Raw genomic sequence first — 23,318 nt, 5'->3', positions numbered from 1 at the left:
TTCCATTTTCCCAAATCAAGTGTGTGCATGCACATACCAATTGTATAAATGTGTTCAATGCATTAGAGAGCTATATTTTGTGTAAGCAAAATCTAAATCTAAAAAAACCATACCTAAAGAAAGTTGTAGATTATAATAGAAACATGAGAAGTTACCACAAAAAACTGTCACATGTATTTTGTGCAGGCCAGTGAATTCATCCTGAGACTTAAATACAGATTCATGGATATTTCCTTGTAAAAAAGTGTTGTTAAATAAACTTTGTATATAAACATTTAAGATTTTTCAAGAAATTATGAAAATAAGGGCATATTCACAGATTCCAACAACCTACCTGATATTTACCATTTGGTCTTGTTTCTTCCTTTAAGTTCAGGGGATTGTGAGGAAATGGATTTTATAGAATTTTACTGTTTAGTGGTGATTTTTATAATGTGGGGGAGGGGAAGTTTTCTTGTTGTTGTTGTTTTTTCCTCCCCCAACGAGGGCATTTTTAATATTTAAAAAGAAGGGAAGCTGACCAATTAACCCCTAACAGGAGGTGCATTGCTATCATTTGCCAAGTCTTTTGTGCAGTCAGACTGGTCTAGTGTACAGGATTTTCCCAACTTATGCTGGATCCTTGAGAAGGCCTATAAATAAGACCATTTGTTTGGTCTCAAGATGACTTGCATTTGCAAACTGAAGAATGTTCCAATAGAAGTTTCATGGTGACACACCAATCTGCAAACTGGCTCAGCCAGTAGTCAAAACAAGTCACTACGGGATCTGGGAAGCTGAAGTCTTTGAATGGGTCAGATTATCCTACGTCTAATTTGGCACAGATAAATTTCGGCTATAAATATGCAGCTTCCTTTTGTATTTTCAACTTGAATGGTCCAAAGCAAATAGGAAAAAATGTGTGTGAATCTAATAGTGATTTAGAAATATGAGAATACTGCAATTAAACTGCAATTCACTTATTTTTGCTAAGGTCCTTCTTTTTATTAAAATGAGCAATAGTTCACTAGCATCAAAAGCATCATATGTGGTTTGTTCTTTTTTCCCAGCTCTATTGCAGTATTAACATATACCGTGTATCAGTTTGAGGTATAGCATGTGATAATTTGATACACATATATATTGTGAAATTACTATTATGACAAGGTTAATTAACACCTACATCCCCTCACAGAATTACCGTTTTGGTTTTTTTTTTTTTTTTTTGGTTGGGGTGATAACATGTAAGATCTGCTCTCTTAACCACTTCCCAGTATATAAATAAGGTACTGTTCCTTGTAGTCACTGTGCTGTACACTATTCATCATATAGCTGGGAGTTTGTACCCTTTAGTCAACAGCTCCCTATTTCCCCTACCTCTCAGGCTCTGGCAACTACCATTCCGCTCTCTGTTCTTATGAGTATGATTTTTTCAAATTCAACATGTGAGAACAGAGTATTTGTTTTTCTCTGTCTGACTTATTTCACTTAGCATAATGCACTCAAGTTCTACCCATGTTGTCACAAGCAGGCGTTTCCTTTCTTTTGTGCCTGAATAATATCCCATCCTCTAAAAATAAATCTATTCCATAATATATTTACTTAATTTACATAATATATCCATTCACTTCCTTTATCCATTCATCCATCAATGGACGCTTAGGTGGTTTCCATCTTTAGGCTGTTGGAAATAATGCTGCAGTGAACATACAGGTGCAGATATATCTTCAAAACAGTGATTTCCTTTCCTTCAGATATATACCCAGATGTGGAATTACTAGATCATCTGACAGTTCTATTTTTAACTATTCGGGGAACCTCCATACTGTTTTTCACAGCGGCTGTACTGGTTTGCCCTCCCACCAACAGTGCACAAGGATTCCCTTTTCTCTATATCATCACCAACATTTTTTGTCTTTTTGATACTAGCCATTCTGACAGGTGTGAGGCGATATCTCATTGTGGTTTTGATTTGCATTCCCCTGATGCTTAGTGTTGTTTTTATGTATCTTTTGGCCATTGGTAGGTCTTCTTTGGAAGAATGTCTATTAAGTCCTCTACCTATTTTTTTCATTGAATTATATGGGTTTTTGCTATTGAGTTTTGTGACTTCTGTGTTTCTGTTGTCTATTATAAGATAGAGGGTTTGCAAATATATCTCCATATTCCCCCATTCCATAGATTGTCTTTTCATTTTGCTGTGCAGAAGCTTTTCAGTTTGATGTAGTTCCATTTGTCTGTTATTGTTTTTGTCGCTTATACTTTTAGTGCTATATCAAAAAAATCGTTGCCAAGGCCAATGTCAAAGAGCTCTTTTTCCCTGTTTTCTTCTTGTATTTTTACAGTTTCTGGTCTTTTGGTTAAGTCTTTAATCCATTTCGAGCTCATTTTTTGGGAGTGATGTAAGATAGGAGTCCAATTTCATTCTTTTGCATGTGAATATCCAGTTTTCCCCAACACCATTTATTGAAGAGACTGTTTTTCCCCATTGTGTGTCTTTGGGTCCCCTGTCAAAAATATTCGTTGGCCATGTATGCAAGGGTTTATTCCTGGGCTCTCAGTTCTGTTCTCTTGGCCTAGGTGTGTGTTTTCACGCCAGTACCATAGGGTTTTGATTACTATAGCTTTGTCACAGAGTTTGAGATCAGGAATTGTGATGTCTCCACCTTTGTTTTTTATCAGGATGACTTTGGCTATTTGGGGCTTTTGTGGTTCCATATAATTCCATTTTAGAATTGTTTTTTCCATTTCTGTAAAAATCGCCTTTGGAATTTTGATAGGAATTGCACTGAGTCTGTAGATGGCTTGCGGCAGTGCAGACCTTTTAACAGTATCAATTATTCCAATCCATGAATACAGGATTATCTTTCCACTGATTTCTGTTTTCTTTAATTTCTTTCATCAGTGTCTTTTACTTTTCACAATGTTTTGTAGTTTGTTTCTTCAGTTAAAAGACGAGTGCTTAAGTTAATCTGAACATGCATAATTGTAAGCTGGAAATTGAGTCACTTAAGAACATTTAACACTGAGAAAGACAGACATTTACAAAGCACCTGGTTTTCATAGAAATTTGTGTCCATGATTCAGGGTTCCCAAACCTAGGAGCCTACAAGAGAAATACAAATTAGAGATGTGGACAGGTGAGTGCCTGCCCCAGCTAAGGAAGTAGCTTTTACTTGGCACTCACTGATTAACACCAGTTGTTCTGAATTTTCAAAAGAATTGCGTTATAAGACTTTCCTAACTTTGAAATGCTGGCAAGGAGTTCAAAATCTTAAGAAGCTGTGAGCCAAACCAAAGGTCTAGAAATTGGGCCTTAGAGCCACCAGTTTGTACATTTTACCATTTCATAATAAGTGAGCGACAGTTCTACAAATGTCTCCAGACAATAATCCCCAAAATATCCCATGCCCCTTAGTAGCCAGAGCTGAAAAGCGGGACTTCTCCTAATGTCACATTGATCATTGTAGTCATTCTTTTAAAATGGACAGTTTCCTCCTGCTAAAGATTTGATTGCATGGTGTCAGCATATGAGGTTCCCGTCACTTCATGACATGTCTTCTTTCAGGCCTGATGGAATTGGAACCGTGACTGTTGAAGAAAAGGAACGTTTCGAAGAAATCAAAGAGAGACTCCGAGTTCTGCTGGAAAATCAGATTACACATTTTAGGTGGGGATCTGGGTTGAGGGGTTTATTAGGAGGGTGACACTGGGGAGGGGCAAATAAAGGGCTTGATTTTCTGACTGTTAACCTATCAGGAGACATATTGGAGATTTAGAAATAACTAAATGGAAGCGAAAACCAGTAGGACAGCATTCCATAATAGCCAGAAGACTTTGCATTCTTTTTTTTTTTTTTAAAGATTTTATTCACTTATTCGACAGACCGAGATCACAAGCAGCAGAGAGGCAGGAAGAGAGAGAGGAGGAAGCAGGCTCCCCGCCGAGCAGAGAGCCCGATGTGGGGCTCGCTCCCAAGGCACTGGGATCATGACCTGAGCCAAAGGCAGAGGTTTTAACCCACTGAGACACCCAGGCACCCCAAGACTTTGTATTCTTAAGTGTGTTTTATTTCCACTGAAAGGACAGAGCCCTTCTTGCGCAAGCTGACTCTGGTCATCAGTCTGTTCTTTTAAAATCTATTAACAAAGGTGAAGGTGAAGTTTCTTCAAGGTTCCTGGGTCAGTGAAAAATCCTGAGAATCAGATCACATAAACAGGGAAGGAAGTTAGTGGGACCCACACGAGAGTCTCCACTTTCTCCCTTACCTCAGAAACAGGACTAGCTGTCTATGCAGGGAAAGAGAAACTTAGATCAGCCTTGGCAGATTGACTCTTCCCCACACACACAAGACAGCAAGCAGGTCCAAGGCTTCAGCCTTGCCCCGTATAGCCCACTTCTCCCTTGCAGCCAACCAGAGATTTGTAATGCTGCATTGGTGGTTCTAGAGATCCTGAAATTGTAATTCAAAGATAGTAAAAACATTTATAATAGCATAGTTAATAGTTGCTTTTTATTAAACACTTCCTGTACCACAAGATACAGGATTAGAGGGTAATTAGGCACTCAGTTTTTTATTCCCAGAACAACTTGGTAAGGTCATTATTATAATCCCCATTAAATATAAATGAACCCAAAGCTGAGAGAGTTAAGGACTTGTGCCAGGCCATCCACAGGACACCTGCATAGGTCATAGTCGGAATTTAAGTAGTCTCTGCTGGTCCCTTTGTATCATAAGGAACAGTGTCTGGAAGAGTCTGTAACAGCCTGAAATAGTCAATGGAACTCTTAGGAATCCAGGATATAGTTCCATCTGTGCCACCAAAATCCCCCTGGACAAATTTTTATTGATTACACACTGTACACAAGAGGTATTGCCAATAACAAAAGATCAAATAACAATTAAAAATCACAATTAAAGAAGAATACTTACCAAAAGCATGAATTTGTTCAAAATACACTGCTTCATTTCCTATAGTGATCCTTTGGAGACTTGAATAAGTGTGTTTGGATTTTAACCTGTTTCAACTAATACTTTTTTAGTGCTGGTCTCTTGATCACATAGAAGGTCACATGAGATCTAACAAATGGTTTTCCTTCACAATAGAAATCTAAACAGAGCCTTATGTCATAACTCTAAATATTCTTTCTGCTGCAGACATTTGCAGAGTCTCTCTTTAGTCATTATTCACACATACACATATATACATTATATACACACATATATGGTGTGAATTCAGATTAACATAACACAACGTGACAAAATAAAAAGCATTTTCTGTTCCTCAGAAAGAGTTGCTATAGGAATCAAATCACAGCATATTTCATGCTAAAATGTAATATATTTGGGCAACCTGAAGAATTTTCTCTTTTTTAGGTATTGCTTTCCATTTGGTCGACCTGAAGGTGCTTTAAAAGCTACTCTATCACTCTTGGAAAGGGTAAGAATGAAAGTAAAAGACAGATTACATAGATACAGATATGAACATAACCGTAATGAAATATTGTAGTTGAATGACCTAGTTTGTCATTTTTCAAGGCTTCATTTACCATTCATCAAATACCAGAATAAACGTGAGGAACCTGCCAAAATTCTAGATATTTTATCTCCAGACTCCCAAATAGTTAGCATATATTGAAGATATGTTCCTGGCCCTTCCCCGATTCATAGATGGGCTTTGCCATCCTATCTGTGCGTTATGGTTCTGTGTTTTCTCTTTAACGATGGTTCTCAATCAATATTAAGTCACAAGGAGGCATTCACAACTCATTTTAAACTCAAGCTCTTTAAGAAATATAAATGAGTAACACATTTGGTTGAACCATCTCAATAATCTTTCTTTTTTCCACCAAAAGGTTTTGATGAAAGATATCGTGACCCCGGTACCACAAGAAGAGGTAAAAACAGTCATCCGGAAATGTCTAGAGCAGGCTGCTTTAGTGAACTATTCCCGGCTATCAGAATATGCCAAAATCGAAGGTAAGGCTCCCTTCTGCCCCCAGTTTTTTATTTAAATTTTGGTATGCCTCCCTGGGGAAGAAGAGTCTGTCTTTTCTAATGGGCACCAGAAAACAGTGGTCCATCTGAGTATGTTAAATTGAAACTTGAAAGCACTTGAAATGTGAAAGCTTCCTTGGCTGTGGCCAAATAAATGAATGAAGAACAGGGGCACAGGGAACCGTCTTTGTAAGGGAAGAATACTGAGTGTAAGATGTGATCAGGTAACTAAGGTCCTTCTGAGAGTCTGTGTTGGCACTAAGTTTGCTCTGTGACTAATGTTTTCCTATGAAAGAGTTCTGTAGGATTGTTACCTTCCTTAAATAGAGGAAAACAAAGCCCTTTGTTGTCCACTGTTGATAACACTGGAGGTAGAACAAGCATGGAACTGAAACAACATCAAGATTTTGCTTAACTCTTTCTTGCCCCTTGAAAGTATCGTCTTTTGGTAACATTTCAAACTTGATGGCAGGTTAGTGTCCAGCTGTCTCTGATAGCTCCTGGTTTGCTTTAGATCTCATTCATTCTTGTTGCTCCAGACCTAGGATGGTTGTTACCACTGCCCTCTCAAGTTTTAGGGAAGCAGGCACTGATGACCAAGTAATCACCCAAAAGGCACTTTGAGTAAACTCTACTTGAGAAGATATGGTTCTTTGGGACCTATTCATTTGCAAAGGTATTAATCACTTTTCATTGTTACCCTGTTGGCTGCTATAGGGTGATTTGAAAACCACACCCAACTTGACCAGTGGTGTAAGTGTATAAATGTGGAAGTTCTGTGTGCAAAACTCAATGTGTCCGCATTCTGGAATCTGATGTTCTCTCACATGTGAAACACCTGACTAAAACCAGCAAATGCTCATTGTCTGCCTTCAGGACTTGACTGGGGGGGAAAAAAAAAAGGTCTAACCAACCAACCAACCACCAAAACCCTATCACTTACCCTGCTGGAGTCCTTGTTTCTTTAGAGAATTAGGTTAAGATCATGTCAAATCGCAGTGTTCTGTACATTACATGTCCTCTCTCTCTCAATTTTGTCTGTCTGACAATGCAAATTGTGTACCAGTGGTAATGAATTCATTGCTATGCACCCAGGGAGAAACACTTAAGAATTGGGCACTAAAAGGATGTTTATCAACTCTTGACTTGGTAATGAGTGACAAAAATAGAGGAACAAGAAGATCATTAAGGGGCTATGTTAGCAAATAATTGTTCTAGCACTTACCTTCCCAGGACATAATGATTGGTTGTATTTGGTAAAGTCAACCAGGTACCTAATAATTCTAGGCAAGGCCAGAGACGGGATGGGATCAAGAAACGTTCGGTTGCCATGGCTGTTGCCTCGTAGGCCTTGGTCTAGCTATTACTAGTCTTTTGGTAAGATCTGCTCTCTTCTTTCAGATAAATATATCCAAAAACAAACTTTAAGATCTGTAAGTAAAAATGCATTCATTTCCAAAGTAGATCAGCTGATCTGTAATTTCCTTTTGTGCCTCAATTCTTCTTGGTTGTGTTAATTATCTTTTGCACTGTGACTTTTAGGTCTGGGGATTCTTTGAAGAAACCAATCTTTTTTTTTCCAACTCTCTTTTCAGAGAAGTACCTCATTCCACACTACCTGCTCTCTTCCGCTTCTCTCCTTCCTTGTCCGTGATTGGCTCAGCCACTTTTTGATGTTACCTCTGCAAAAGTGGCTGTGACACCAATTTCAAAGCATGCTGGGATTGTTAATTCAGACAACCCAACATCCTCTGGCTGCATGTATCAGGTTTTCTTTCATGAACATAGTCCACCGTAGGCCGAGACATTGCAGCTTTGAAGATATTGCTACCAAACAACTTTCTTTTACAAGGTTCCGATCCTATGCTCAGAAAAGAAATCTTATGTTTTTACATTTGAGCCCCTCTGTGAGCACTAACAGCTTAGTCCCCTGAGAATTTTGGAAAGAAGTTGTAGTGATATTGCTGGAGACTATGTTTATGAAGAAATACCTCAAGAGCCTTAGATACTAAAGTCTGAAATCCTTAGTATCTTGGAGCCTTAAATCAATGAAATTCTGTTTCCCTTTACTCATGATGTTTTTGGTCATTGTACTCTTGCAAACAATTCTAAAGAGACGTGTAAAATCATGGTCACAATCTCTCTCGTGACTCACGGCATGCTGAATGGTTAATCCAGTAGATCTCCAATTTTGAAACTCCTTTTTCTTTTATCCTGTGTTTATCCCAAAATACTCTGTGGCTATTTTCCTTTGAGCTAATGTAACGTATTCCTCTAACCTATGACCTTTAACCTCTTTACCTCTGACCTAAGCCTCTTGCATGCCCAAATCCTCTTTTATAGGGAAAAAGAGAGAAATGTATGAGCATCCTGTCTTCTGCTTGGCCTCCCAAGTGATGGATTTAACCATTCGTGAGTACCTACCACCTCCTCGCCATGCTGTCTTCACTCTTTCTGTTTTCATTATTTCAAGAAAATCCAGATCCAAATCAACTCACTCTCCTTGCTTCAAGTTTTTTAGCATTGGCTTGTCTGTTGATTCTGTCTGTGAAACCCAGTGTGAGAAGTCCAGTCACTTTTTATCAGCCTAAAACAGGTTAGACAATTAAGCCATTTGTTTGTGATGAACTCAGATTTGTCCGTAAGTTTTTCAGTTATTCTCTGTCTGTGACCTGAATGCATTTTTACTTTGCTTGTGTGTAACCCCAATTTGTAAAGTGCTTGTCACTGGTACACAATCAAAAGGTAGCCGCTAGGCCGGGAGCAATGCGTTAGGTGTCAGATAAAGGACAGTTGGGGCAAAATCATGCTTTCTTTTCCATGTTTAAGATGTCAAACTATTTTGGGTATAAGATCACACAAGGTGGTCCATTCTCTGTAAAAATTAGATCTTATATGCCTCCTGTCTGTTCTCTTTCAAGCTGGGAAGCTTTTTCTTGTTCTCTCTGGAGATTTTGACTTGTCCTTGTCCTCTAAGCTCTGGCTAGAACATATGACTTAATTGTCACTTGGAGAGTTCGTGTATGTTTCATAGCTTGATTTCACATTAAACTTAATTTTACTAATTTTCTATTTGTGCAGCATTTTCCACCTCTGTGAAGGAGCCTATTTTTGCTGGCCCCCACACTTCGGGGCGGTGGGAACCCAAGGGCAACCTTTTCCTTCCAATATCATGTATCACACATAAGTGGGGGGCATTTTGGTCCATTTGCTCATTAATCCTGCATATGTGTTCTTGTTTCTCTCTCTCTTCTCTCCTTGTTGTGCTCTCTCTTTCAAATAGAGAATCAAAAGGACGCAGGTGAACCAACTGTATATGCATTATAAACTATCAGGACTGTTGAGTTATATTGAGTTTCTGTTTTTGTTTTTGTTTTTAAGAGCTCCTTAACGTATGGACTCCCAAAGACTGATGTGGAGTTGCAATGATACTTAAGGAGTTAATTTGTGCTGTCTAACTATATCTCTTGCCCTTTAGATGTTGACCTCTATAGAGCAGAATTTCTGTAAAGGCATAAGCTTTGAAGGAACAGAACTCTGGTTAGCTATGGAGTTTCATTTCATCTTTGGTTTCAGGATTCAGTAATTTGGCCTCATGTGCTTAAAAAAAAAACTAAAGCTACTGAACCAAACTACTCTTCCTCTTTGTTTTTCATTTCTTTTTTCTGTTTTCTTCCCTATTGAGAAGTTTGTGTTCTTTGATGAATGTTTATTAGCCAAGACAGAGAGAAGTTGTGTCCATGTTGTTCTTGTGCGTATCGTGTAATGAGACAGGCTGCACATAGAGGGTGGCTGAGCACGGGCTGTTGCTAGAAGTTTCGTGAGCGGAAAGATCTTAGAGAATTCTCTGGCTTTGGAAATTTTCTTCTTGTTTGGTCCCCAAACTTATGAGCATATTATGAGGAAAGGTTTAACTTAAAACTTTAATGCATGCTTTTGATTATTGTTTTTAAGTCTAAAAAAAAAATCCTCAAAAGATAATTAAACTTATTTCATTTAATCAAAGTTGAATGCATTTCAGATCAATTCAGAAAGCAGTTTTGTGCACATGCCAAGCACCAAGCTAGCAAGAAGTATTTGAAGACTCACAAACCTATATTCAAAACACGTGAGCCTTTCTCTCCCTTCTCTCTCGAAAGAGAAGGTATTCATTCATCCATCCATCCATCCATCCATCTATCCATTCATTTATTTTTTCATTCATTAGACAAGTGCTTAGTGGGAGCCTACCATATGCCAGGTACAGTTGTGAAAGCCAGGGACTAATAAACAAGAGGGAAGTAGCTGTTAACCTTATGGAGCATATATGCAAATGGGTGTCTAAATGTAAATTACAAATTCAGTACATGGTAACACCAATTGATAGAGCGATGTGTAAGAGTGCATTATCAGAAAACCATGGAAGTTTTCACAAGGGTGGAGAGCTCAAATGCATCTTGAAAGATAAATCAAATCAGTGAAAGGGAGCTGAGATTGGAAAGTGGAAAGACATCCTAGATAGAATATGTGCAAATGCATAAAACTGTATAGCTAATTCTTAAAAAAAAAAAAAAAAACCTAATTCTTATCCAATGTGTATTATGTGCCAGGTATGACTACAAGTACTTTAAATGTATTAATTCATTTAATCCTCAAAACTCCTTATGAGGTAGACACTACTATTATTCCTATTTTAGAGATGAGCCATCTGAAGCACAGGTTAATTAACACACTCCTAGAAGAGTAAGTGGTAGAGCCAGAATCTGAGCCCAGACAGAGGCCACACTCTTAAATACTCTGTAATTCAGTATGATTGCAAGACAAGGTGCAGTGCTGGCAGTAATGGGTGCTGATGATGGCAATGTATGCAGGAGACAAGATCTCATATATGCCTTAATAATAGGGTTCAGACTGTATCTCGTGGGCCAGAGGTTCTTAGCCTGGCATCTATGCCAATGTTACCATGCATAAGAATTTTCAAGGGAAAAACTCCACAGGTCTCACTTCCAAAGGTAAAGGCTTTTTAAGGAAGGGAGTAGCTTGGTAATTTGCACTCCAGAAAAATTACACTATCTAAACCGTGATGGACGGAAAGGACTGGGTAGCAGAAAGAGTAAAACTAGACCTAAAAGGTTAAGGTCAAAGCAGAGATGGGTTTGAAACTTGGTATGTCCCGGATCTCTTCTAGGCACAGCAGCATCATAATTGCTCCTTTTCTGACCTCTAAATATTTTTTCTTACCTTCCCGCTCCCTCTTCAATTTCCTTAGGGGGAACAAAGCACAAACATGCAGATGGGTATGCAGAGCCAGCTGATGGAGGGGGCAGGGCAAAACTGGAGTCACCTGTGTAGATTGGGGTGGACAGCTGCAGAGTTCTTTAGTCAGGCTGTGCTTCAAGAAGCTATGGGACTCTGCATATGGCATTTTGGTGGACTTATGCTTTCTGTCTGGTGGCATTATTAGAAATTAAATGTTCTGTTTAATTACAGTGTCTTTAAAAAAAAAAAGATGTAAAAGGCTGCTACTCTATGAAAGAAAAGCTGTGACTCCTGCAAATGAATTCTATCATTTTAAATACATTTCATTTAAACTGTCACACATTCTGAACCCAGTAAGCGCTGAGAAAGTCTATACTGCTATTGCTGTTTTGCCTCAATTCTTGGCTAAATACTTGCATAATTTTCTGAGCATCATAAGGATTCTACTGGAACTTGAAATAAAACAATTTTTCCTTCAAATATGCGAAGGATTTATATGATTAAATAGATGGATAGACAGACACCCCAACTATGGGCCCAGGAACTATGCTGAGGACTTTACATGGAGGATCTAATTAATCTTATCTTACTCCTGTAAATAAGGCTTTATTATTGCCTCTTTTACAAATTCAGAGAGAATAAGTGACTTTCTCAAGAAGGACTTGATCTTTCTAAATACAAACAACATCCCTTTCTATTTCTTTCCACTGTGCAGCCTTTCCAACTGGGACAATACCCATTCATTCAGTGACTAAGTTCCAAAATATCTACAACTTTTGATCCAAGAAGACCACAAAAAAACAAACAAAACCCAGAACAGTTTTTTCTGGAACCAGGTCATTGTCAAAATCCTTTCATGGGGAAGTTTCTTAGCAGTTGAGATTCTCTAAGATTGCCAAAAAACTGAGGACTTGTTTTTTCCTACAATTGATAGAAACTTGTTAGAGCAGGTCAAAAGCATCCAAAGGACTGCCAAGCAGATTCTGTAGTCGACACTTTATATCTTTTCCTATCTCCGGTGAAACTTCCCATAGGTCCAAGGTCCTGCACATACTCAGGATCCCCCACCCCATGTCCTACCTTATCTTTCAGCCACAAGATAATGGCCCCACCTGCAATCCATTTACTGGCATGAGTTTTCAGTATGACTGCTGATGATGTCCAATATTCACATGTTAACATCCTTTATGTACAGCTCCAAGAAAATACTACTTCAGAACCAGCCTGAGCACTCAGGAATTGTTACACCAAAAATTTAAATCACTATTTGGAGTCCAATGAGTTTTTTTTAACTTCTTTAAAAACCTCATTTTTATTTTCTGTAGAAGAGGCTGATGATGGTTCCTCCCCCAAAGGGCTGCTGGGAAGATCTAAACACATATTCCAAATAAAGATTTTAGCACACTATCTGGCACATAGTAAATACTCATTATATATATTAGCTGTTATTATTTATTTTATTTAAAAAGAAACTTCTAAATCCAACTGTGTAGTGTAGACATGCTATTTTATTTCAGAAGCAGAATATAAAACAATGCTTTTCAAACTTCAATGTTCATACAGATCCCTGAGGATCTTATTAAAAACATAGATTCTGATCTAGTAGGTCTTTGTTGGGACCTGGAAATCTGCATTTCTAACAAGCTCCCACATGGTGCCGAAGCTACTGATCCAGGGATTGCAGTTGGGATGTCAGTGAATTCTAGGGGGATGTTGATTTGTCCTTTTATCATAATCTTCAAAATAAAACATTGCAGTATAGCTCTACATATATTTGTTAAATACCCAGTAAGTTCCCAGAGCAATAAGCAAAAGCAGCCATGGTCCCTACCTGGGAGCTTATGATAAGGTAGAGACACAAGTGTAAAACAAATAATTACATTCTGCTGACTATGGTAAAGGGAAATGTAAGGTACTGCAAGATTTTGCCTAAGCCAGGGTCTTTGAAACATTCCCAAGAGGAGATGTCCTCGAAGTTGAGGGCTGGCTCCCCAGGAGAAACTGTCAGGGGTATTCCTGTCCTTGTTGAAGTGTTTGCCTCTATTGACCATCCTTTCAGATGCCCCCAAGATCCTGCCCCAAAGAGCTTGTGGTCATATACATAAAAGCTTAGTTTGGGACTGCATGGATATTTAATAATTAAAGTAGGATTCTTGCTGGGGCACCTGGGTGGTTCAGTGGGTTGAACCCTCTGCCTTTGGCTCAGGTCATGATCCCAGGGTCCTGGGATCAAGCCCCACATCAGACTCTCTGCTCAGTGGGGAGCCTGCTTCCCCTACTCTCTCTCTGCCTGCCTCTCTGCCTACTTGTGATTTCTCTGTCAAATAAATAAATAAAATCTTTTAAAAAATAATAAAAAATAAAATAAAGTAGGATTCTTGCTATGGCAAGTGGCAAAAATAAAAAAATAAAAAACTCAAAAATCTTCAGCAAGAAAAGGGAATTTCCGTACTCCCCCCCCCCCCACCCAGGTAACTAGGAAATGCATGGAGGAACTGACTCGGGGATAAAGAATTTTAGTGTGTTTTGATCTCTCCAACTGCTGACAGACTTCTTTAATGTGACTGGGAGTCATGATAGGGGAGTTGGGAGCAACGTGGTTTTGTCCTAGCAGATGACCCTAGAGGAAAAAGAATTTTTCTTTCCAGGCAATTGTATAATGTTCCAGAGAAGGGCCTCATTGGCCCAGCTTGAGTCACATGTTAATCCCTGAGCCAATCATGTTACCCATGATCAATTGCAGTGCTGTGATTGGCCTGGCTTGGCTCATATGACTGCCCTTGTATTTGTGGATGATATTCCTTGACATTCCCACCAAAACCACATGGAGTAGAGAAGCAATTCTCCTGGGGAAAGTTACTATTCATACACAAATAACAGATGTCCAGTATACCCAAAATTAAGCTCATTTTTCTTAGGTCTAACAGTTCAATCTTCAGAGACTGATTTGGGGTCTAGAGATACCGAACTGGAGAAGAAACATAATAGTATTATTTTTTCCTTGTTGATATAATGTAACTTAAATAAAAATATTTTAAATGATCTCAAGTCATTTTTAATTGCATCAAGACACCCAAAGTTGTTCTCTGGTTTGGAAGTTTAAGTTACAATGTTTACTATTTGGTGATTGAGTTTAGTATATTTGTCAAGTAATCAGGGTCTGTTGGTAACAGATAACGTTATTGTATAGCTATACGCATGATGCAACTACAGAGCATTTGTCTTTCCAGGAAAGCACTGCACTGGGTAGATTCACTGAGGACTTCCTTCCACAAGTATTTGAGGACCAACCCTGGACCAGGAACCGCTTTAGCCCCTAGAAATACAAAATTCATTGGGCATAGGGAGAGACTGACATTGAATATAATTGGCTATTTTTAAGGGCCATATATGCTCATGTAGAGGTATCAACAGAGGAGGTGGACCTTTGTTATAAAGGCACGCTCTTGCTATCACATATGAAGGTATAGCTCTTGTTATGAAGGGCTCTCGTAAGGGCTTCTGAGGAGGGGTATGACAGGCTCAGATATGTGCTTTACAAGGTCACTCTGGCTGCCGCATACACAATGAACTTCAGAGGAAGAAAGGGACTAAAACCTGCCTGGCAGTCTTTAGCAACAGTTGAGGTGGAGATGGCGACATGAGTTGCATGTCTGTGCCATCGGCAAGAGCGTGGGCACATGACCTAATACAGTGAAAGACAAAATCAAGAGACATTTTGGAGATAGAATGGATAGACCATGCTGCCCATGCCCTTGTAGGGAGAGACAAAAATAGCTATATGAAGAGTGGAGAAATCGATCCATTGATTCATCCACATCTTTATTACCATATGCTTTGCGTTGGTAGGGATGAAATTTCCTGAAAGGGAGTGATGAAGATGCAGGGCATCAAATGTATGTAGTAGTTAACCTCACTGAAGAAATTATGCTGAAATGTAACCTTGCAGCAAATGTGCGGTCCACAGAGCCATGATTTTAGAGAAGCGGTGTACTCTGGAAAGGGGGACGTGGCAATCTACTTAGCTTTCTCTTCCTACTCTAGCTCTTGTCCCCACCCACTCCCAAATAGTAGCAAATTGCTACAGGCTAGTTATTTCCAGTGATAGCATAATACTAATACTGGCATCTTCAGTAACACATCAATAGGTTGGAACTTGGTAGTAAGTGGGTTTTCCATCAACCATATCCATCTCTAATGATATTTCAGGGACTGGCAATTCCCTCATTGGAAGCAGAGATGGTCAGGTTATTTAAGGGCTAATTGGAGTGTCTCTCGCTCCTGGATGCTTCTCTTCCTTGGCTTAGCTGAGCATGTAGAGGAATTCTCTTTTTGTTTTTCTGCAGTCACATTTAACTCTCTCTCTGGAAGCCAAGCAGATTTAATTGTGTAAACATGAGCAATGGTAATTGGGTAAATGAAGTTGGAAACCAAGGTATGATGTTTTTGTTTTGCTCTGTGAAGAAAAAAAAAATAGGGAGCTTGTTTTTCTATGGTGGCAAACCTCACTGTCAGAATTCTGGACAGGCAGTTGGCAGGAGGGAATCCCTTTACGAATTTTTATCAAGACCCACTGAGCTGAAATATGTATTGGCTGCCTCGTGGGGGATGGTGGGTGGTTCTGGATCAGCCCGGGGACACATCATTGTTTTATAAACCACCAGGACAAGTGTTTCTCTACACAGGCTCAGCTCTCTGGGTGAGAATGAATAAGAAGTCACCATGAAAATGGCATGCTCAGGTAACACGCATTCACTGAAAGAGCCATGAGGATGAGTTACCAGAGATGTACCTAACTTTCAGTACAACTGTAGGTAGAAAACCAGATTTTAAGAAGCAGGTTAGAATATGGAGTACTTTTTCATAAAGAAAGCATCAGTAGTTGCCTTCCCTTAAATAGCTTTAATTCCACACTGATTTTTTCCAATTCTACTTAGGCACAGTTTTTTTCCAAACAAAAGATCTAAAAAAGAGGACTGGTAATTTTTTTTTAAGTCTTGCATTCAAAACACTGAGGGGGTCCCGTCCACAAGCAAAAGACCTCATCAACTTTTGCTTCCAATAGATGGTTTCACCAGAGTATTATATTTAGCCTTATTTCTCATATTTTTATTAATGTTGCTAGAATTCCATTTCCTGTAAGCCTGCAATAAGATTCATTTTCCCGGTTGAAAATTCAAGCAAACCAAGAAGCAAACTTGGCAATGTAGTGTGTCCCCCCTCACCATACAGATTGCTTTATAAATGAGGAACTCTTAAAAAGGAGCAGGTCTAAGGTTAATGAGACACTCATTAAAGAGAGAGAACTCTAGAAGCTGATAGTGCTCTGTGTCTGTATTGAAGGAGAGACTATTGTTATAGGATGTTTGCTGTGCTGATATCGTAAACCACATGACAGATGGGTCAAGTGCTGATTACAGTATTCTAACATTTGGAATAGCAAGTAACATATTTGATAAGCTGGCAAGTTTTTATATATGATTCAACCCACAATATAAAAGCCATGAGAATTCCAAATTGAAAATAATTAAATGAGCTGGAAACAATCAGATACCACACATTTTTCCCCAAAATGACAGATTTTGACATGTTGAAATTCCACAAAGGGAGCAAGAATATTCCCTAGCTCACTTGAACTAATAATGGCCCTTCATCTGCTTTTGTAAAGCAATTAATTCCTGCCTTCTCACAGTGTTGGGAAGAATAGTAAACGTTTGTAGGCACCTTAGGTTTTTTACAGAGCTCTGTCCACGCATTGTTTTATTTGCTCTTATCATCAGCCCCACAAGGTACGTAAAGAAAGATACTAATATTCTCACTTCATAGCTGAGGAACCTGAAGCACAGAGGGGTTTAAGGAGAAGGTGGAGCGTTACATAAGAAAGTTAAGTAGCATATTGAGAGTGAGAAGCCAGAGTCATCAAGTCTGTTCATTGGAAAGAGGAAGGAGCTATTCACATAGAGGCGTTCTTCATTGAACAAAAGTGTATCTTCTTTCTGTCAATGATCCTGCTACCATCATTCATGTATACCCATCTGGAGAGAGGCATCCCATGTTCGCATTCAGCCTCTGAGTGTACGGGTAGGGCAGAACGGGTGATGCTGGTAAGAGTCCTGTCCCTTGTCACAGTATCGTACCTCTGTAATATTGCAGTGACTCCAAGAAATCAGCAGCTCTCCATCTGTGTTTCATCATTGTCGCTTGTTTGGTTGTTCTTTTCAGACTTCGTCATCTTCCTTGTCACCTTTGTGAAAGTCACATTGTCTCTTTCCTTTTTTACTGTCTCTCCTCACCTTCCTGAGCAGCTCCCCCGCCACCTCCTGGGCCTCCTCCACCCACCCAAAAGCAGACCAGCATGTTATATCAGAGGCTCAAAGGCTTGCCTAGGCCAAAACCAAGTACTGTAAACTTCTACCATTACTTTATTCAGCAGCTTCCTAGCTTAGTTTGCTTTTCTGTTCATTTTTCTTCTTGAAATTTTGTTTCAGTTTAGAATACTAAGCTGAGGCTCAGGCTCTCGGTTTGACACTGTAGGTTTTAAGACAGTCGAAAGAGAGCATTTATTTCCAAATGTCCACATTTTTTTGTCTAGCTATGTCTGACATATGCAACATTTTCAAATCTCAATGTCAGCACAAAATAACATTGTTGTTGCATAACATTTTGCATGATGATTTTTTTTTATATGTTATAAGCTTCAATTCTGTTGTATGAAATGTTTACTAAGTATATGGTAGTTTTAGTTCCCCTTCTTCAGTGCTCCAGCTAGTACAAGATTGGGGGATAGGAATGTTGCAATCCATTTCAAGACAGCAGAAGTGACAAAAAAAAAAAAAAATCATGTCTAAGCACAAATTTCTCCTTGACCTCTGATAGGGGGGAGGGAGGATGTGCTAGAGGATTTTACACGATATTTTCTTTAAAGACAACATCTTAGAAAAGTTGTTTTTAGTGCCATTTTTGCCACTTAGCTAGTCAGTTAGATATGCAAATGAAGAAGAAAATAGTGTCATGTCTCAATAAAGTGGCTTGATCTATAGATAATGGTATTGCAGCTAATTAAAAGTAAATGAAAGTCTGTTACATGGGTTAATTGGAAGATCAAGCATCCTAGATTAAAGGATCCTTAACCTGCTTATTTTAATGGTTGCGTGTTAAAGTAAAATTGCAAAAGGTTTTATTAAACATACTGTTTGTATATATACATCAGGCATACACATATCTGTGTACATGTGCACACACTTAGAATGGCTGCATGCACATATACACTTATGTGTATCTATCAATATATATTGTAGTCAATCTAAGAGTACTGCATATTAAAACAAATCTTCAGGTGGTCCTAGTTTAAGCATCTTGGATTTCTCCAAACACAAAAATCATTCAGTCCTTAAATGAAAATACATAAAAATATTGGTGGGAATTATTTCATGTCTATATCATATGTCATGTATACCTATAATTCCCCTAGATGTGGTGAGTATTCCACCCAAAGGACAATGTTCTTTATTCTTAAAGCTAGAGATTTCAAAGATGTGCCCCAAGTGGGATTTCCAGCAGATTTGTATTAATGTGCAGGCTTGTCTGGTTAATAGAAAATGTATGTAAGTGTGTGATGTGTGTATGTGGGTGTATGTGTCGAATGGGTAATAAGCATAGGATGAGGAATTTGCAAATTGATGTGTAAATGTGAATACCAACTAATAAAAAATAGTAGCTTATGCATATTTACTATCAAAATGCAAATACCTCATTCTACACATATTACTCAAACATATATACACAGTATGTTTGTAGAAATGCCTGAAAGTCTACTGATGAAATTATGATAGCCCATTTATGAAATTATACATGGGCTAGGTGCCCCCAAAGCATAGAAGTCAATCTTGTCACTCATTCTCTCCCCATGTATTTATTGCTCTGGACCAGGCAATGAGCCAACCAACCCTAAACTCTGCACATTTCCTTCTTTTGAGTGTTGGATATTCCCTACCTGATCTGTATATTTATGTTCCCTGCTGCTCCCCCTCTTTAGCCATATCCAGCCACATTTCCACCTGCGCCCAGTAGAGACAATGGTGCGATCCATTGGCCTAAATCCAGAAAGCCACTTTCACACCAGTCATTGGACCTTGTTGGACTAAAACTTTAAGTACCTTGACAATCATACCCAACCCTATCTACCATTCTTAGTTTTCATTGGTTGAGACACTCTTTTTACATAGTGCTTCACAGAATTTGTTTTTCATTATTAAACCCAGATTACTAATCATGTGACATGTTCATCCCCTACCTAAGAAATGTATAAAGGAAAATTATACAACTCTCTTAAATTTCTTTTGTAAATTAGCAATCACCCAAGATTTTGTTTAAACCCCATCCACCCCAAGACAACAATGCAAACAACAACAAAACCTTCCTGTGAGGTATTGAATAATATCCCTTAGCTAGAAAAACCTGAAGTCTAAATATATCTGCTTTAGATGAAAAGATAAAAATAAGTTTTGGCAGTCCTTCTGTACACATATATACCTGCCTAGGGACTCACACTAATGGGTCCTTATTGCTCTTACACTCTTTGTGTTCCGTAGGACTCTGAGCCTTCAAGGTATGAAGGTTTCAACATGAAATAAAAGATCCCTGTGGGTGCAGACTGGTTAAATTCAAGCAATTTCATTGGCCAAAAACCTTTATATTTTAAATATTACTGTTTTCCCCCCAGGAGAAAAGTTCTTAATTTTTGGTAACATAATGACCTTATCAAATATCCATGAATTCAGCTCTACAAAAAACTCAACATCAGCCAGGGTCCAGTTTGTTCTTGAGTCACATAAAAACACAAGGCTTTCAACACTATAAAAACTAAAAACAAAGAAACAGTTCCAAGTACATTGTTGCCACCCACCTGATAAAATTTCAGTTGTACCAACAGACTACCACCAGTTCGTCCAGTAATCTACCCCCAACAGCCTTTTAATGGTTCTGTGCTGCCTTCTACCTAATGGCCCAGGAATGTCCCTTAACTTTCAGTCTCCTCCCTGGGCAACTTAAAACAGCCAGACCTTTGATTCTGTTTGTTCAAAGTGAACGTTCCCATACCTGTTAAATGTGCAGACCTGTAATGAAAAACAATGCTGTAGTATTGAATGTTCAGACACAAATGCAGGAAACAAAGGTCACAGCAGTCTAGAGAGCGATCTGAGATAGTATGTTTATGCTGTCTTTAAAGAACGTGTGTATAAAATGTCACTAAATTTGAAATGGGCTGTCATAAACTTAAGATAGCTTACTATGCAAATTTGAAGCTGGAGCACTGCTTTTTCTTCATATGTATTCTAATGACGATGGTGATAATAACAAAATGGCTTTATGGTTTGCTCACTACTAATTACATGGCACTTAACATTTGCATGAAACTTTAAAAAAGAAATCGGTGACTATTTGACATTTCTTATCCACTAGTTCTAATGGCCACAAAACTAGCCTGAAGTGTTCGCTGAATTTTAACATAAATTCTTGTACTACAGAAAATGTAGGCCGGTTAATCACTCCTGCCAAAAAGCTCGAAGACACAATCCGCCTTGCTGAACTAGTCATTGAGGTTCTCCAACAGAATGAGGAGCACCACGCAGAGGTGAGCAGGCATGGCGGGAAAATGTCTCTTTGGGTGTCCCTTAGATGGAAAGTGCAGAACTGATCCTATCAGTGACACGAACAAGATGCCTTAACACCCATTTTCTTTTAACTGGCCTTGCAAAGAGAAGGAAAGGGGAAGAAGGAAAGGAGAAGCTTTTGGAAGGTTGGGTAAAACAAGCAAAAAGTGGTTGCGTGTTGTCCATTTCAGCTTAAGTTTTCAGATGTTTCTAGCAACAAGCAAAAGAGGTGAGTATGTTTTAAAGACAATTTATTCAAGCAGCATATGGTTATTGTCCAGAATACACAAAATACTTTTGGTCTTCTGTGGTTGTCATTGTTGCTACCCTGTTGTTTCTATTTATTTTATTCAGTGTGTGGATCACAGGCCATGTTTTTGAATTTATCTCTGTAACTTACTCTCTGCTTGCACTAGTGTCTTCATTTGTTAATCTCAGATGACCTAGGTTGCTAAATGCAGTGATGGCAGCAAATTATTTTGTGTTGTTCAACTTGTCGAATTGCCAACATACATGTTAATAGATACAGCTTACTTTTTTTTTTTCTTATGAACCATGGTCAAAATGATCATTTGATAATCATTGTAAACTAAGGGATTTCAAAGCTAACTAAATCCCAAACCTGTAAGGACTTAAACAACACAACCCTTAAAAAAAAAAAAGATTCCAAGATTCCATTATTGTCAAACTATTTTATCAGTTCTTATCTCAAAACTGAGATTTAAAATCATTGCTCTTAAAATAACCTTTTTGAAGACTGCACTAATTGTCACTCTTCCTCTCCAGTTAATACTACAGCAAAAGGGGAAACAAGGCATTCCATAAAAGCAAGTTCTCAAGCACTTAAAATGATCATTCCCTTGATAAATGAAAATTAACAATATAGTTAAATAATATATAATACACCATAAATCCAATCTTCCCAACTAATGCCTGATTGCATATTTAAATTTCCTCCCTGTTTTTCTACTGTTCTACTCAATCACGGCTGATCGTGGCAGGGAAAAGAGGTATGTGACTAAACCGAATGAGCCAGCCACCTGCTGTCATAGTCTGTGCATGCCCTTCCAGTACCATGTCTTCTACTGGGACTTTTCCTGGGTGCTCCTGCTTTCTAACACTGACCCAAGGAATGTAACAGCAACTTCCAGTGGACTGCTTGTGAAATGGTGGCCCTCCACGGCAGGGTAAATGTGGGGGTTCTCTTGTGCGTGCATGAAGCGATTGATATACCTAACAACAACTGCAGTTACATCCCGACACGCGCCTCCCACCTGCCTGGATTCTGTCCTTAGCCTGTCTTAGTTTCCTATGTCCGTCTGTACTTCCCTTTCTCACAGCAGATGAGTACCGACCGTAGTAACCAGTAGCTGGCCAGAGTGATACTAATCTTCCTCTACAACTGTCTGTATGTGAATCATATATACAGTATTTATATATAGAGAGAGTGCCAAAGAATCATATTTTCCCCAAAAACCCTCTTAAGAATGGGGTGAAGACCCCTTGAGGTGAGTGTAACTATCTCCAAAGCACCCAGCAGTGCACAGCCAGGAAGGAGAAGAGGACCCAAATCAATACCCTCCGAACATGGACATGCCTCCAGACATACAAAATTAAGTTGGGCTAGAATTTTTTTTTACTCCATCCTATAGGATGTCCTCTTCAGATTGGGGGCCCTTGAGATTTAAGGGACGGTAAGTATGTTCCTTCTGGGTGTCCACCAGACCATCTCCAGAGGCCTTCCTGTCTGTACAGGCTTTTCCCAAGATGTCAAACCAAATCTACACATTTCTGCAGACACGGCTGAGAAGAGGATCTTTTTCCCCGGTCACAGCAGTGCTGCTGTGCTTTTAAGTAAAAGAAGAAAAATGACAGACATGCTTAATTTGTAATCCCGTTATTCTCTGAAGCTGCTACAGGCTAAGGAAGGATGATATTTGCCCAAATTATTCAAAAGAGGTACCAAAGGGAAGTTGATAGGCCAAAGAAGACCTTTTTCTTTTCTTTTCCAAAAAGCCCATCTTTCTCTAAATGCTAATCATCATCTTAAGCTGCCCTGATAACCATCATCATAAAAATATTTTAATCTTACACATCCAAAAGCCATTCAGGGTAAATAAATAGAGTAGAAATAAATTCAATTCTGTTTTCATTTACTAACTTGGGAAGTTACAACTGAAAGCTTCAGCATACACCGGAATTTGGAGACTCAGTTTGGCTTTAGATAAATGTACAAGATTATTTCCTGAATTAGTAATTTCACCCAATCACAAAAATTTCATTCATCAATCAAAAGCTACCTATCTGCTGTACACTGAGGCTACTACCTCAGTGATTTTTGGAAGGACAAGGAGTCATAAGGTGGTCTTGGCCTTCAAACAATACAGGGCAGAGTGGCCAAGAGCTCAGGTTCCATGCCAGAGAAGCCTGAGTTTGAATTCCAGCTTTAC

The 23,318-nt window shown here is 38.8% G+C and overlaps 1 protein-coding gene across 27 annotated transcripts in view; it reads left to right on the top strand.

Annotated features, from left to right (window-relative positions):
- The window catches only part of CADPS (calcium dependent secretion activator), a 467,297-nt gene that overhangs the window by 344,903 nt on the left and 99,076 nt on the right, over window positions 1-23,318 (top strand). For 8 of the 27 annotated variants that reach the window (XM_032867279.1, XM_032867297.1, XM_032867295.1 and 5 more), the window contains 7 exons: window positions 3,548-3,649; window positions 5,357-5,420; window positions 5,836-5,959; window positions 8,321-8,389; window positions 9,261-9,278; window positions 20,743-20,849; window positions 21,870-21,878. In XM_032867279.1, the coding sequence (XP_032723170.1) occupies window positions 3,548-3,649; window positions 5,357-5,420; window positions 5,836-5,959; window positions 8,321-8,389; window positions 9,261-9,278; window positions 20,743-20,849; window positions 21,870-21,878 (493 nt within the window). The remainder of the gene's footprint in view (window positions 1-3,547; window positions 3,650-5,356; window positions 5,421-5,835; window positions 5,960-8,320; window positions 8,390-9,260; window positions 9,279-20,742; window positions 20,850-21,869; window positions 21,879-23,318) is intronic. The other 19 variants (XM_032867298.1, XM_032867296.1, XM_032867285.1 and 16 more) reach the window with 7 other exon arrangements.

This window comes from Lontra canadensis, unplaced genomic scaffold, assembly GCF_010015895.1.
Source record: "Lontra canadensis isolate GAN:19392208 unplaced genomic scaffold, GSC_riverotter_1.0 scaffold34, whole genome shotgun sequence".
Classification (NCBI taxonomy): Eukaryota; Metazoa; Chordata; class Mammalia; order Carnivora; family Mustelidae; genus Lontra; species Lontra canadensis.
The sequence above is the reverse complement of the archived record's forward strand: the minus strand, read 5'-3'. Positions and strand labels throughout refer to the sequence as shown.